This window comes from Polypterus senegalus, chromosome 9, assembly GCF_016835505.1.
Source record: "Polypterus senegalus isolate Bchr_013 chromosome 9, ASM1683550v1, whole genome shotgun sequence".
NCBI classification, from domain to species: domain Eukaryota; kingdom Metazoa; phylum Chordata; class Cladistia; order Polypteriformes; family Polypteridae; genus Polypterus; species Polypterus senegalus.
The window spans coordinates 91,227,594-91,243,709 of record NC_053162.1 but is presented as its reverse complement, the minus strand read 5'-3'; the positions used below and the strand labels follow the sequence as shown (position 1 = coordinate 91,243,709).

The window sequence follows — 16,116 nt, the reverse complement described above, 5'->3', positions numbered from 1 at the left end:
GTGCATAAACATTTGTATGAACAGTCTATATTAAATGGTAAGGGACCTTGTATGTGGCTGTAATATGCGTCACTGTATTGTGTGCCTTTAATTTTCTCTCTCAGTAATACTGGTTTGTATTTCTGTAAAACGCCTGTAATTTTGTCTGACAGTAATACACTGGAACCTCAGTTCACGACCATAATTCGTTCCAAAACTGTGGTTGTAACCCAATTTGGTCGTAAACTGAAGTAATTTCCTCCATAGGATTGTATGTAAATACAATTAATCCGTTCCAGACCATATGAACTGTATGTAAATATATATTTTTTTAAGTTTTTAAACACAAATATAGTTAATTATACCATTGAATGCACAGTGTAATAGTAAACTAAATGTAAAAACATTGAATAACACTAAGAAAACCTTGAACAACAGAGAAAACTAACACTGCAAGAGTTCGCGCTATAGCCTTACGACCTGCTCGCTAAAAACACTTTTTTTTAATGAGTTTTAAGCACAGGGAAAAAAATGAACATTTGAAAAATCCATGAAAAGTAACATTGCAACTATGCACGCGCGCACCTGTGTGTGTGTGTCTCTCTCTCGCGGGCCTGCGTGTGTGTGTGTCTCTCTTAAGCGTGCGCCTCTGTGTCTGTCTGTCTGTCTCTGTCTCATGCGCGCCTGTGTGTGTGTGTGTGTCTGTCTGTCTCGCATGCGCGTGCGTGTATGTGTGTGTCTGTCTCGCGCGCGCCTGTGTGTGTGTGTCTGTCTCGTGCATGCCTGTGTGTGTGTCTGTCTCGCGTGCGCCTGTCTGTGTGTGTGTCGTGTGCACCAGTCTGTGTCTCTGTCGCGCGCACCTGTGTGTGTCTGTCTGTCTCTCGCGCGCCTTTGTGTGTGTGTGTGTGTGTCTCTCTCTCTCTCTCTCTCTGCACACATAGGGAATGTACAGGAAGAGACTGAACACATGCCATGTGGCCCTGCGCATGCGCACTTCACCAGAAGACACACACACACAGACACCTGGACGCACACAGGGGTTTTATTAAAGAGGATGATTAAGTTTGTATTTTGGATTTTTTAATCAATGGCTGTTTAGTCCATGTTCTGTGTTAGAGGCTCCTTCTAGTTGTATCTGAGTAGGACATACAGTACCAGACACAGCAATGAGTTTACAGAGTTATGATTTGTGATTTAATTATTTATTACAAAAAAAAAAAAAAAGAATGAGGGCCTTTAATATAGTGACTCATCAGTTTAATATTGAGTTTGGATTGCTTTGGCATACACTGCATATTTCATACTTTTTGCATGGGTAATGTAGTCTATCATACTTTTATGATCCAATCAGCTCTTCTGTGTCATAAGGCATTTTATGAATTGCTCTATAATTGAGCCAGATGTTTCCAATTATACACCAGTCTAGCATTCATCAACAAAAAAGGTCCAATTTTGATTTGTCTTCAAAAACGTTATTGGAGATATTTTAAAGGTAATCTGGGTGCTTTTTGGAAAACTCTAGATAAATGTAAATGTGTTTCTTAGGGCACATTATTTTCACTCTACTCTTTCTGGTCTTTTGTCAGTCTCATTTTTGCATTGTATGTTAGACAAGAAGGATTTCAGTGAAGGCAAGAGAGGTCTGCTGATAAGTAAATGCTTTAACAACAAATTCATTGTGAGTTTTTGCATGGCAATTAAAATAGTAACACTGACATTCTAAAATAGCCATTTTTCAACAAAATCAGAAATTATCAAAAATCTGAGGACTTGGTATACATGAGAGATCGACATGATTTTTGTAAGATCTTCCAGACAGAGAGGTATTAATGACTTTTTTATACAACTCAAAAAATATCTTTTTATAAGGCAAAAACTACTTTTATAACCAGTTTTTGAGCGCTTCTCTTGAAAGGTGCAAGTGTGTGGCTCAGACCATTCCAAAGCAAAGTTTAGGTCGACAGCTAGAATGAGTTAAATAATTGTAAGAATTTGGCATGTTTTATCTATTTAAATCATTTTAATATAGCACATCATTAAGGTCTGTTTGAAGATCTGACCAAATATTGTATCAAAACATGTAAAAAAACTCAAAAAAATCTTTTTATTCTAACTAGACTCAAATTAGAGTTACTTTATGGTATTAAACTGGGTCTTCACTATAAGTTTACTTTGTTTAAACTGAAAAATGGGGATGTTTTAACTGGAAAATTCTAAGCAAAATTATTTTGAACAAATGTATGGACTTTATTACAACCAAATGACATTTTCAGGTTTTATGCATAAAAACTAAGCATATACAGTGAGAAAAATGTACACTATAAAGTGGTGGAGAATATCATTAAAGAAACCTTGTTGTATAGAAGATGTTATTAGAGAGAAGCCCTCTTCCCATTGTAAAAGATAACACGTTACAACTACAGTTACACATGTAAGTTAGAGCTTTTTTATATACTTGTTATGAAATATGGCTTTTCAACTGGTCTTATTATAGTAAATTAAAAATATCTTTTTAATTGCTACTCATATTTTACCTCATCAATTTGATCCCAGATGTACAGTTCTCCTTGTTTTATGCTTTTTCGAAGATCCGTTCTGCTTACATATTCATCACTAATTAAATCATTATCCAGAGTGGATAGTTTTTTATGCTGAAAAATAAGAGGACAAATACATGGTACTTAGGAAATTATTTCTAAGAGAATATTATTTCAAATAGTGTACCTATAGAAAAAGTGTACACATTTTCTGTAGCAAATGTTTAGTGTAAATTGAAGTATCCTTCAGTAATGCAGTGCAGGACTTTTCAGGGAGTATTCATACCTTTTAACTGGATGTATAATACTTTATTATGACACATATTTAAGTTAAACATTTTCATATTTTAAGTGGTGTGGTGCTTAGTGAGTACTGTTGCTTCACAACCCCAAGGAGATCGATTAATAGATTGGGTGCTCTCTATGTGAATGTCATCTGTTATTTCGTTTCTGTGTTCACAGAATATTAAAGAATATTCGATTCTCTGCATTTGACACTGCAGAGTGTTTTTCACTGACATACCACCCCATCCAGAATTGGTTTGAGAAACTTGTACCCAATACTGGCAGACTCTAAATCCTTAACAATGCCAGTTTAGTAAGGATTGGATATTGGATTTTTCTCACTTATCTATCTAAATTACACTATAATACCACACGTAAAGGAAAATATGGGATTTTATTAATAAGGAATGTAAAACTGACAACTTCCATCTTTGGTTGCCTGCTACCTTTTACCCAATTCCTGATACTACTGTTGCCATGAACTTGGACTCCCAAAGCAATTTAATTAAAACAATCAACAAGACTCCATCTAAGGGACACCAAGCTAAATGTAGGTTATGCAAGGAATCATTGTTTCATTTCCCAGCAGAGACACCAGAAATATGCAGAGATCGGTATAATTTATGAACAAAGTTCACAGATTGGTGAAAGTCTTCATTAATCACTTTCATTGTCTCTGTTGTGACAGCCTTACTTTTGAAAATAACCCAGACACGCTTTTTGTGGTAAACAAAATACAATTTATTTATAACATAAGGCTAATAGAAAATGGATACATACAGGTATATAATAGATATTGTGATCATCAGGGGGTGTTGCAGCACCCCAAACACCCAACACAACAGCTCAGACACAAGTTCTAGTGAGGACAAAATATTGTATTGTATGAAATTCTTTCACACATTTCCACTATTCACAAAGTATTAATCAAACTTGTAGCAAACCTTCTGTCCCTCCTCCACTCCTCCAGGTAAGCATTGTCTTCTTCCTCCTGGCTCTGGTTTTCTGTATGGAAGCAGGCTGCTCCTTTTATACAAAACCAAGTAGTAGTTCCATTGTCCTGAAACTGTGGCTTGGGAGTACTTCTGGGTACATTTGAAAGCTCAAAAAGTAGGGCTCACTAGTTCCTTCAGCACTCCCTGGTGGCAACCAACAGGGTTGACCCAAAGAGCTACAATTTCCACAATTCCCTATTAGTATCAACAGGGGTACCATAGCCTAGGGACTCTGCCATCTAGTGTGTTAGGGAAGATAAAGACTAAATATAATTTCCTTCTCCTGTTCTTCTGTGATGCTGGGTAAGGATGCCAGATCAACTCTAGTCTGGATGCCAGTCTCAGCATACTATTCCTCACAATATATATGTATATAGGTGTGTACTGATGACAGACAATAACAACACAAAATTATGAACAAAAATACAATTATGAAAGTTTAGTTGAAGGCTCATAACTTATGAATTCTGATCTTTTAATTTGTGTGGTTAAGATGGACAAGCTTTTTAGCAGGTTGTGAAGCTTCTTTTAACTATTGTTCACTCAGAGCTAGTTTCTGCATTGACTTGCACTGCTCTCCCAACAAAGTTTCTGTATGCACAAGTGTGTTAGTTGCTATTCTGTGTTTTCTTGCTGGATTCAGGAATACTTATACCTCAATTAGAACTTATCCTTCACAAAGATTATCACATTTCAGTTACAGTTACACTAATACTATAATACATTAGCTGACTTTGTCCTAACCTCTAACTAAGAATCTAAGAATCAAAGTGGATGTACTTAATATTTCTTTGTGTAAGCGATGCTTTGTCTTTTTTCTCCACACATGTGCAAGGATCTTCAGCAAGGAAGGAGCTTGTCTCTTTCTTTGCCTTGGTCACACCCTCTGACTGCGGGTAGTACTGCTGTTTCTTGTTAATGTTTTAGACACACACTCTATTGGTCTTTTTGTTGGTAGCAAAATCATGTCTTCTGAGCAACTGGTGATCAGTCAGTTGCAGTTTTCAGCAAGACGATTGGGTGGCCTTTCAGTCTTCCTCTGCTTGGGTACTTGCTATCTTAGCAAGGTTTGGACTAATTGGCACCATTCATTCAACTCCTGTTATGGATGGTCTTCCATTTTTTCAGTACCTGTCCCAGTTACCCTTCTGGAGTAGAAGGGATTGCTCCAGCTTGTTATGGACATAACCTATAATCACTGTGGTCTCTGTTATACAGCAGAATTTAAGGCCAGGTTGAGCAGTGAGCTTGCTGGAGGAAGCAGTTTGTTTGTTTGGTGTTTTAAAGGCAGGAGTGAACAACTTGCTATTAGTTTTTTTGGGGAACAAAAGCCCATCCTTTTTGGTTGGCCATTCGTGCAAAGTTCTGTCTCTCAAAGTTGTCAGTCCTTAAATTATAGCTCTTAGTTTAAGCCGAATGTCTAACTGGTACCTCAGGAAGACGGCTCAGAGATGTCACTTGGTAATTGACAATTTTAACAAATGAGCCACAAAGATTACATTCCAAAAGCCCAGTAAAAAATAAACTGATATTAAGAAATTCTGACAGCGGCAACACAAGCCAGAACTTGTGTTGAAGAAGGCAAAATTGATAATGCCAGTCTATCCTACACTACCAAGATAGGCTCTGTGATTGGCTTCAAATGACTAATATAATTACATATGAAATACACCAGTCTACAGAAAGCCTAAATGTGGAGAGGATAACAGTTGACAACAGAACTCAGTCATGAAAACTGTGCACCTATATGATTCTTTGATAATAATGTGAAGAAGCAAACCTCTGTTGAAAATTCCATGAGTACAGTCAATTTCATTTTTAGGAAATCAGAAAAATGGACTGTTTAATCAAATACTGTAAACATAGGCTGTCTAATCAAACTAAATAGCAATACAAGAAGTTTCTTGGATACGGGAATTATCGTTAATAATATTTTATCAAGCACATGTACAAATTTTGCACATTTTGACCATAGAAATAAATTACAAACATTTAGATTTATGCAGCACGAGTTACATGAGAATTTTTTTTTCTTTTTTTTAAAGGATCTTTTACTGTTGTCCAGAACTGGTCATTGAAGTCCTTTAATGATCTCACAGTTACCTTCAATACCATTGAAAACAACAATCAACTAAAGTACTAAAAGAAATCTATGCTCAATTGTAAGAACAATTGCTGATCCCATGTGCATTCTCTTCTTTGGTCAGACTTGCACCGCAAGGCACAGATGGACATAGCTTTCATATTGGAAAGAGGAGTGACACCATGTATTGCTCTGTCAGCAGTACAAGGTTTTTTAGCCATTCAGCCTGATAAACCTCTGTCTAGGCTAAATTCCTAAGGTCACCTTCCAAAGGGAATGCCTCCTCATCATTTAACATTTGAGTAATGACAGTGGGAGTGAGAAAGCACTAGAAATGAAAGAACTTCTCAGTGTGTGGTGCTATCCCTCAGTTGTAAAACAGCAAGCCCTTGAGAAGCTGTAGTGTTGCCTATTTCTGCATGCAATGGAGAGGAGAAGCTCTAATGATTCAAGACAGGTAAGCTATGGATTAAGAGAGAACAGAAGGACAACGTACTGGAAAGAAGAACCAAAAGAAAAGGGGCATTTCACAAACTCACTTTCCTGTTTCCAATCTTCTAGGAGACAAAATTTATAAAACGTGTGATCACTTAATGCATTTGTGGAGGGGGCATTGTAATGCTAGTGGAGCTGATTAAAACAAAATTTTAAAAGTTGTTTTACGTTTTATACATTGTTCATGTGATGTTTAGGTAATTGTAATTGAAAGAATCAAACCATGCTGTAGATTTATTTTCTTATTCTATGTTATTGTCAAATATTGGCACATGAAAATATAAAATATGTTAGAAACTTGTTATTTGTATATTGAATTGAATTAAATCTTATTTATTGCTTTGGGGCCTGTTGATTATCTTTAAACACATATCAGTGAAGAAGCGCATTATAAAAAATTAATTCTTCTTACATAGAAAATCATTAAAGTATTCCACCAATTTTTTACAAGTCAGCATCTCTTACAAAAATATAGAATTCAAGAACAGTGTAAAACAAAATAGTGTAGGCATTAAGATTAAATAATTCACTTTTTTCTTTTCATTGGTGGCTGCTTTAATGATTAGAGTTACAATAGTTATTTAGGGTTATATACATGTGTGTATGATGATAATTTATTATAAAAATATTATAAGTATTCTAATTGTATATTACTGAACACATTTAAAATGAATTATTTAATATTACAGCACTATTGTGATTTCTTTCCACAGGATCTATCTATCTATCTATCTATCTATCTATCTATCTATCTATCTATCTATCTATCTATCTATCTATCTATCTATCACTTTCATGAATACTTAAGTTAATCTCACAGCATCAGAGATAATACTTGTGCAATAAACCAGTCAATAACTATCCTCCTTTGTACTGAACTGGTCCCCATGTGTATATAATGTAACTAACTGTTTTTCTTATTTCATTATTCTATATTCCATAGTTTGTATTTATTCTGATTTTGCACTTTGCACAATTGCACTATAGTCTTTTGCACATTTCCTACATACATGTACATATGTATATACAAATATATATTTCTTTCTTTTATACAGTATGTAGAAATGTTACTTTGTGACAGTTGTATACACACATACACATGCACAGAGAGCAAGGTAAAACTGGAGTCCAATTCCTTGTATGTGTATATATACTTGGCCAATAAAGCTGATTCTGATTCTGTTTACCTTTTCAGAGTAATCCTACAAACTGTGTTGTCTACATCATATCCCTATGTATGGAAATTCAAGTACTACAGAGAAATGTTTATCAAATCAAATGTTCTTAGTATGTACATAACTTACATAATTAGGTTATAGAAAGAGAAATAATCAAATTCAGAAAATATGGTCATTTGGCAGGCCAAGCATACCTTAAGTATGATTTTTCCTTTAAGCTGATTTGGACTAGGCAACTGGTCAGCAAAGGCTTCGACTGGTTCAGTTAATAACTTGTCACCAAAAACCTCTTTGAATTTTTTAGCAATATACCGTTGTTGGTCCACACAACAGTGTTCTTCAATGGACAAAATAACTGGAAACCTATGGAACACAAATTAAATATTAGATTAGACAGAACTCATCTGGCAATAGTGACCTGCTGATATAATACATTTCCATAGGCTGGTACACAAAGGTAGTATCAAAATCAAGGTAAGACTATTTGCTTTTTAATGTGCACCTTGAATAGGTTTACTCAAAGAATCTTCCATATTTTCAAATTATATCACTAATCTACTTTGACTCGGTTCAGATTCACTTGATAAGAGTTACTACATAATGAACCTCTGCAAAGGTAATCAAATTTTTCTTTGTTTGAAAGCGATGGCATAACCTTAGGGCTCTCAACATGGCAATAATAATTACAACAATGTCTTGTGTCACTATCATGTGGTATACATACATAATTCTGTTACATGTTGTATTGAACTGTCAATTTAAATTTCTTCTGGATAATAATGATCAGTATCATTTCAGTTGGATTTTTCCTAGTGAGGCTCACGGTATGCAACGGAGCGAGTTGGGTTCACCAGGCCATGTTATTTAGAATAACTTCATTCAACTGTTCTTGGGGAACACTTGGATTCTCCCAGTAAAGTTTAGAGACATAATCCTTCCATCGTGTCCATCATTGACCCAGCCTCCTACACCTCCTGAAGGAGACTGTCAGGGGAATCTCAGGCAGATGTTCAGACCACCTCAACTGGACCATCTTAGTTCATGGTTTTCCTGTATTTCCAATCTCCTTATTCTGTTTTGGAGAGTAAGCTTAACAGCCCTGCACAGGAAAGTAATTTTGGCTGCTTGTACGTGTGATCTCTCATCCTTTTAGCCACCACCCAGATTTTCTGAGCACTGATAAGGATGACACTGACGAGTAAACCATTAGCTTTATCTATAGACTTCGCCTTGGAGAACTCTTCAGCTGATTCATTGGTCTGTCTCATAATCACCTCACTCTCATTTCTTAATAAGACCTCATAGTACCATAGGACAAAGTGGAGATTGCTGCCAGCATTAAGCTTTCAATGGCAAACATGGCATGTTAATAAAGCAGACTTAACAGGGATGTAGAATGTCGGCTACATTCCTGCTTTATGTGCATTCTAGATTGAACAATAAAAAATGGCAGAACTGTAGATCTAGTAATATTTGGTCAGCTTGCTTTTTGATTTTCATTTAATTGCTAGAAGTGTTAATCAAAGGTGACCTGACATGACTGCAGGGACTCTTAGAGATAAAAATGTATATAATACTATTTCTTTAAAGCCTATAACTGCAAGCTGCAACCTTTTCACTCTGTTGGGCAAAATAATAATACTATATGCAGGCACTTGAGAATGAATGCACATGGTTTGAAGTGAAGGCATTGCCAATGATGGTGGGATCAAGATCTCTTCCAGTCACAGAGTATCTGTCTCTTTGGAACAGGAAGCTAATGCAGCCTCCGGGGAGAAATATCAAAGCTCTCCGGCTGAGCCCAGAATAATGAAATAGAAGTCAATGCAGCATCAGGTATAATGTTTAAGTCCTTGTCATCATAAATCTCTTTATCTCTGGCAAAGTAAGGGAGAATTGTGAAAACACCTATTAAACTGCCAGCTAATGACCTGCTTTCTCATTTAACTGTTATTTAATTATGCATTTGTCTGTCTTGCATTTCATATTTTATGTTGATATATAAGCAGTTATGCTATTTTTCTAATCTTGTGTTTATGAATAAACCTTACTATTCTGTTTTTCAAACTAAGTGCAGTTCTGCCACCTTGATATTTAAGTCTAATGGTCAGGAACCCCATCTATACAGAAAGGCAATGAAAAGTGGCAGCCTTATCAAGATGGCTTTTTGGTTACTGGCTTTGCTATAAATTACAGAGTGTCACACACATGCGATTGGGAGGCAGCTAGATGGCCTTAATCATAGTAGTACCACGCCAGACCAGAGGGTGGCGAGCTGCACTAACTTTCTCTCTCAGTCCTCTGCAAACTATCCATGGGAAATCCCACTAGGTGCTGGTACTACTGATGATGTCACTTCCAGCACTGGTGCTATTGATGATATCACTTCCGGTATCGGTGACATGGATAACGCAACTTCTAGTCCCCGAAGACGTCACTTCCGATCCCAATGACATCAATTCCTGTCACAACCTTTGAAGCCGCCATACTCAAACTAAAGTCAGTTCTGTTTTGGATTTCAACCTGAACACAACTCAAAAAAATACCCATTTGCAGTGATGGTGGCAACCCCAAACCTTCAATGTGTATTGGCTATCTTTGTTACAACAGATAAGTTAATTAATTATCAACAATAGAACCCTTTTTCTTCATGTCTCACAATGTATGCAATATTTAAACTGCAAAAATGTAAAACATAAAACAAGAAAAATAAATAAAAGCCTAGCTGTCAAAACAGTTTTTTTGTGCCTCAGTGGGGATTATAGATTTCTAACTAACAACTGTTTTAAAAATCCTGAATAACCAAGAAGAGCAGAATAACATTTCCAATTTAACACCTATTGACATATTTTGGGATTTTAAAGATTACAAATTTTAAAATACAATATTTACTCTGATACAGCAAATGCATGTTCATTGATTGCTTTCACCACGTCATCAAATTTAATTTTAGTTGTACGAGTCCATCCATGGTAGATAATGGGTTCTCCTGCAGGTCCATCCCAACAGTCCACTGCAAAATAATAAAGAGTTTTATAGCAGTAATGAAAATTATAAATCTCTCTATTATAAAAAGAAATCCTGGAATGCAAAAGCAAGGCAACAATACGTGATTTTCTTGGAGGTTCTTGAAAGACATTTAAAAGACCCGCGAGGCAAAAGAGACTTGCCACGAAGCATCTCGCGGGAACTGTAAACATGAGATTCTTGCAAGACACACCCTACTCACAAATGATATCATACAAGAGCACATTCATTAAAACAACAGTCAGTCGAGTAAAAGTCGAGTATGCACACACATACTGTGCTCTCAACACATATAAAGCGTATCAGGACAATACGGAGAATAGACATCCAAAGGCATTGGAGAGAAAAAAAGGCAGATAAGAGATTATGAAACCAGTAAAATTAGAAAGTATTGCAGCGTCCCAGCCAGGTTGCAGCCTTTTTGGTTTTAAGTGACTGTTCGGTCCGATTGACGGAGGGCGCAGTACAGCACAGAAGACTGATAGTGGGGTATTGATTGATACGGGGGATGAGGGGTTGGAGAGGGTGCTGGAAAGTTGTGTTTGGGGTTACGAAGTCAGCGATTGTTCAAGTAAAACTTTTGTGACACTTTATCATGTCAGTCGCTACAGTATCAAAGAAAAGATCGCATTACCGCAAAACAAAAGGCGATTAACCATCAGAACCAGGTGTAATTGATAAAAGAGTAGGACAAATCGAGGTCAGAAATAAAAGGCAAAGAGTTGAGTCTTTTCGCATTCGCATCATTCTCATGCACAAAATGTGGATTTACACAATAATAGACCATACGCTATGAGAATCTGTGTTCATGCAACAGTTAAAGCAATGCCAAGTTGAATTTCAAAGAATACTCAATTCAGTCAGGTGTATATTTATGATCATGGAGAAGCGATGCAAATTTTAACAGGCATAAACAAAGGTAATGTATATATTCCGCAAATAACATTACACACCAAAGGAGATTGTGATATGCCATTTGTATTAAAATGTTTACAGTTTACTGTGATAATAGCTTTTGCTGTGACAATCAATACATCACAGTGACAAACATTAGAAAAAGTCGGATTATTTATTAGAGAAACAGAAACAATATTCATTAAAGGGCAGTTATACGTTGCATTGTCACAATGCGTCTCCAAAAAATATTCTTTTTAATGAAGCTTTAAAGTAAAAGCGCAAATAATGAAATTGAAACAATTCCAAAGAAAAAAAAAATGTATATCCGATTAATTAAACACAGGGTTTGGCGAGCGAAGCCCCCTAGTAAATACATAAATAAAATACCTTGATTGCTACAATGAGAGAATGACTTTTGTCTGCTAAAGTCCTCAATCTGTTTTAAGGCGGTCCTACTTTGGAATATTCTTATTTTCAAAAAATGTTTATAAAGTAAAATCATAAAAAATGATAAAGTCTTAAAGAATATTTACAATATTTATCCTTTACAATATTCCCACTACTCTTTAAATAATTTGTTAAAAAAAGATCAAATTTTTCAATAAAAATCATTCTTAGGAGTAAAGTAATTTATGTCAACCAATCACAGCAACCTTTTACCAAACTGGAAAAAAAAAAATCTTTTACCTATTATCACACCAATAGTGTATATATACTGTAGATTCTGCATGACTGTCTATTTCATTAATCGTAATATAAAGATCACTCACTCATTTTCCATCCTCTTTTACTGGTCAGGGTCAATGTGAAAATATAAAGTACCCATAGAAAACACCTATTAAAGTTATATACATGCTCCATTGACCATATTCATAAAGTCTTAATTCATGATCAAGTTCAAATTCAAAGACTATACATTGATGTTAAAATCCTAAAACTTCTCATTGTCAGAATTATAGAAGATGACACGTATATGTTTTCTTATAATCTTAACACCCAAATATGAAATCCATAAATTATCACTTTATTTCTCAGACAAAGTCAGACTTCATTTAAGGGCTGACAAAATCTATGACCTCTGAAGGACCAGGTTTATATAAGGGTGATATCAAGGATGACTTGTGAGGTGAGTGCTCTATGCCCAGTCCCTAGGGAAGTGCACCTTACTGGCATATTGTAGAAGTGTTTGATTTTGTTGTGCATTTAATGAAATGGCCGGCTGGTAGGATTCAGGGATGCACAAACACTAGGATACCACCAGAATGGGTTCTAGTTTGATATCTGTGTAGCTGAAGATTGATCAACTCTGGCCTCTGAACTGAAAATAGAGCTTAACCGGAACTGGGCTTAAAGCCATATCATGCCAGATACATTCTTGACTTTCACCCTCTATTATTCAAAAGATATCTTTTAAATAATATACATGGGAATTTTCAGGAAGTTTGCATTTGAAGGTGCTGGAATTCTAACAAGGGTAATTTCTGTTATGACAAGATATTATAGGGCTGATACTGAAATCCTTTATTCTATACTGTCACATAATGTATTTTTGACCAAGTACTTATAATTGTGGCACTTACAGGGTACATATTACACATACAAATACATTCAGCATGGCTTGTATATCACAAAAAAGTATTAAAGTTAGAAAAGCAATGCTTACACTCAATACATCGGCATCCAGCCCTGAGACACCTGATATAAGCCTCTGTCGATGATTCACTTCGAATCTGGTCACCTGTAAGATAGCTGAAATAAAGCGCAATAGGCTCAGTTTGGGACAGATGTTTTGAGAATTCTCTGGTAACAACTCAAGAAATTGGAGCACTGCCGTACTATACCAAGGAAGCACTTTTTAAAATCAGGAACTTCCCATTTTATTCAGATTTTAAAAATATTTTAGTATAAAACATGCAAATTCTATAAATGTTTTTCTTATAATTTTTGAAACTGGGAAAAGTGAAATGAATGACACACTTTTTAACATAAAATGTTTTGCTATGAAAATTTTAAAAATGTTAAATCAGAACATGTGAATTTACAAACGAAAAGCTTTCACAATACCAGCCTTCCTACAGGAAAATAAAAAATCACAGTAATGTGAAGGCTGCTGCTTTCATTTCAGTATAAATTATAATTAGAACCACCATTGCAAAAATGTATAGAGTCAAAGAATGAATGGACTCGTAAATACAGGAAGTTGCCAGTCCTTCTGTTTACCAATCAGATATTGTATATTTTATTTGGCACCCTTGACAACATTCATTTAACTTGAAAAGAAACTTAAAAGGAAAATTAGATTAGGGAATCAGGCTTAATAAATAACATGTTACAGTACACTTAAAACAACAAAAAGCAAAAGACCATTGAAAAATTGGACCATGTTAAGCACAGGAATCATTAATGAGTGGATATCAGGTAATTTATTAGCTTATTCGCTTCTTTCAGGCATGCAGGCTTCCCCAGGATTTTACTGGATTGAAAGCTGGGCTCAAGAATGTCATATGACAAGACCTGCCATTATTCATGGAAATCCGTTCCCTTGGCTTTATGTGGTAACAGTGCTATCAACAAAACCGGGTTAGGATTAGGACTATGTCCTTTCTAGATATGGACTGTCAATGCAAGTGAAAATATCATAAGAGAGTGCTTTGGTATGTTTAAGCCATTTTGAATTTCCAAAGAGCTTTTGTTTTTAAAAACTTTGATAATTTTCTGCTTGTTCAATAAACTGAAAAAATAAGAGGGTCTATAGCTCACCAGAAAAACAAAGCTATAGTATGCAGTCCTAATTGTGTAAACTGTGTTGAGAAAAGAGATCATTTTATTTGTGTGAGTCTGTTATGTTGCAATGATGCAATGAAAACAACTTCTGTTTCTATATCAAACATCAATTTACATATTCCATGCTTAAAAACAAAACAATTTAACATTCTCATGTTTAAATAGGGCCCATGTGAGTATGGGTATGTGCATGAGTGGGTCTGGAGCTGGTTGCTACCTTGGGATTAGTGAAGCAGTGCTACACTCCACCCCACCCCACCCCTGATTTGAACTAGATATGAAAATGTTATAATATACCAGAAATACACATTTATACAATACTACAAATTACATGCAGTATTTATTTGGACTATAGCAACAAGGGACTGTCATGAATGATGCTAAGCTGTGAAAGGAACTGATTGACCTTAGAAAGAGGAATGAGCAAAAGCAGCTAAATTCATTGAAATGCTAGCCATGTAATGTGCTGGGTTCTATAAGGGAATGTGGCCTATCAGTGCCATCAAATGCAAGGGAATTACTGAAAAACATATAGAGTGCAAGAGACAACGTACTTTCTTGTTAATCTTTATTCTTTTCTACATAAATCAATAAAACATTTGATCAAAAACCAGCCATCCTAAAAAAATAACTTAATAGTTTGTCAGGTAAAAGGACTGAAACTAGACTCTTTTATATTAAAAGCTTTGACCGAGCTCAAACTTTATTATGCTCATATACTTCATTTGTCCTAAAAATAAACATATAAAAATCTGAATGACACTCACGTGTTGTGAGATGAATTAATCCAGTAATGAGATAAGGGGTTATTCATGTCTTGACAGCAAAGCTCTGAAAACTTTTCATCCCAAATAGAATTTTCCTTTGAAAACAGGTAATTCAAGAACTAAAAAGCAAAACAAAAGAAAGGAATTTATTAAACACAGGAGGACAATCCACCTGCAGTAGGTATAATGAATGGTCTAAAATGTTACAGGCACACTGCACACATCATTTTTAACATCTTCACCAAACTGGTTTTTTAACCACACCCATTTATTACAGGCACCACATTTTTACTGTGACTGTGTAGTAGCCATCCAAAGCTGTTACTTCTAACCTTTAGTCTAAACGTTACTTAATAAGATTTAAAAAATGGAAATGATATTTCTGAAAACCGTCTGCCTTGCATTTTAAAAGGAAGACATTGTTGTATCAGAAGTAACAGTTCAGACACGTGTAATGTTTAACTATCTTTTCTTTATTTCACCTCCACACCCACCAACCAATACTTCCGTTTCTCTCATCCAACCCCCCACATCCGCTTCTCCACAGACATCACACTTCCCCTCCCTTTTTTAAAAATGAAAGCCTACTTGGTAACATAGTCCTTAAGCCAGGAGGGAGGTCTTCTGCGCCTGAATGAAAGTGAACCCTCATTGGAAACCCGTGGGTGTGATTGAGGAGCAGCCAGTCCATTTCCAGCCACTGTTTGGGGCTCCCATGCCATCAGACTATGCATCTTTGGGCCATAATGAAGCTGACTTGGTGATGTGACTCTTTTCAGGCTATTTGCGTGATGCCTAGAACCATCTTGCTGTCTGAATGTTATCCAACCCTGCTGCCAACAGGTACGTCTCGAACGAACGATACCAGCGTCTCCAGGGAACTAGCGGTTCACCAGGTACTGGCGAGAAAGAAGCTGGAGGAGGTAAGCCAAACTCTGCCATCCTTGTCGCCAAAATGTTGTATCAGAAGTAACAGTTCAGACAAGTGTAATGTTTAACTATCTTTTCTTTATTTCACCTCCACACCCACCAACCAATACTTCCGTTTCTCTCATCCAACCCCCCACATCCGCTTCTCCACAGACATCA

The 16,116-nt window shown here is 35.9% G+C and overlaps 1 protein-coding gene across 1 annotated transcript in view; it reads right to left on the bottom strand.

Moving 5' to 3' along the window:
- plcg2 (phospholipase C, gamma 2) overlaps nt 1-16,116 on the bottom strand; it is a 201,546-nt gene that overhangs the window by 51,636 nt on the left and 133,794 nt on the right. The window contains exons 11-15 of the mRNA XM_039763474.1: nt 15,028-15,146; nt 13,140-13,225; nt 10,445-10,565; nt 7,747-7,915; nt 2,514-2,630 (exon numbers count right to left, since the gene is read on the bottom strand). Of these exons, the coding sequence (XP_039619408.1) occupies nt 2,514-2,630; nt 7,747-7,915; nt 10,445-10,565; nt 13,140-13,225; nt 15,028-15,146 (612 nt within the window). The remainder of the gene's footprint in view (nt 1-2,513; nt 2,631-7,746; nt 7,916-10,444; nt 10,566-13,139; nt 13,226-15,027; nt 15,147-16,116) is intronic.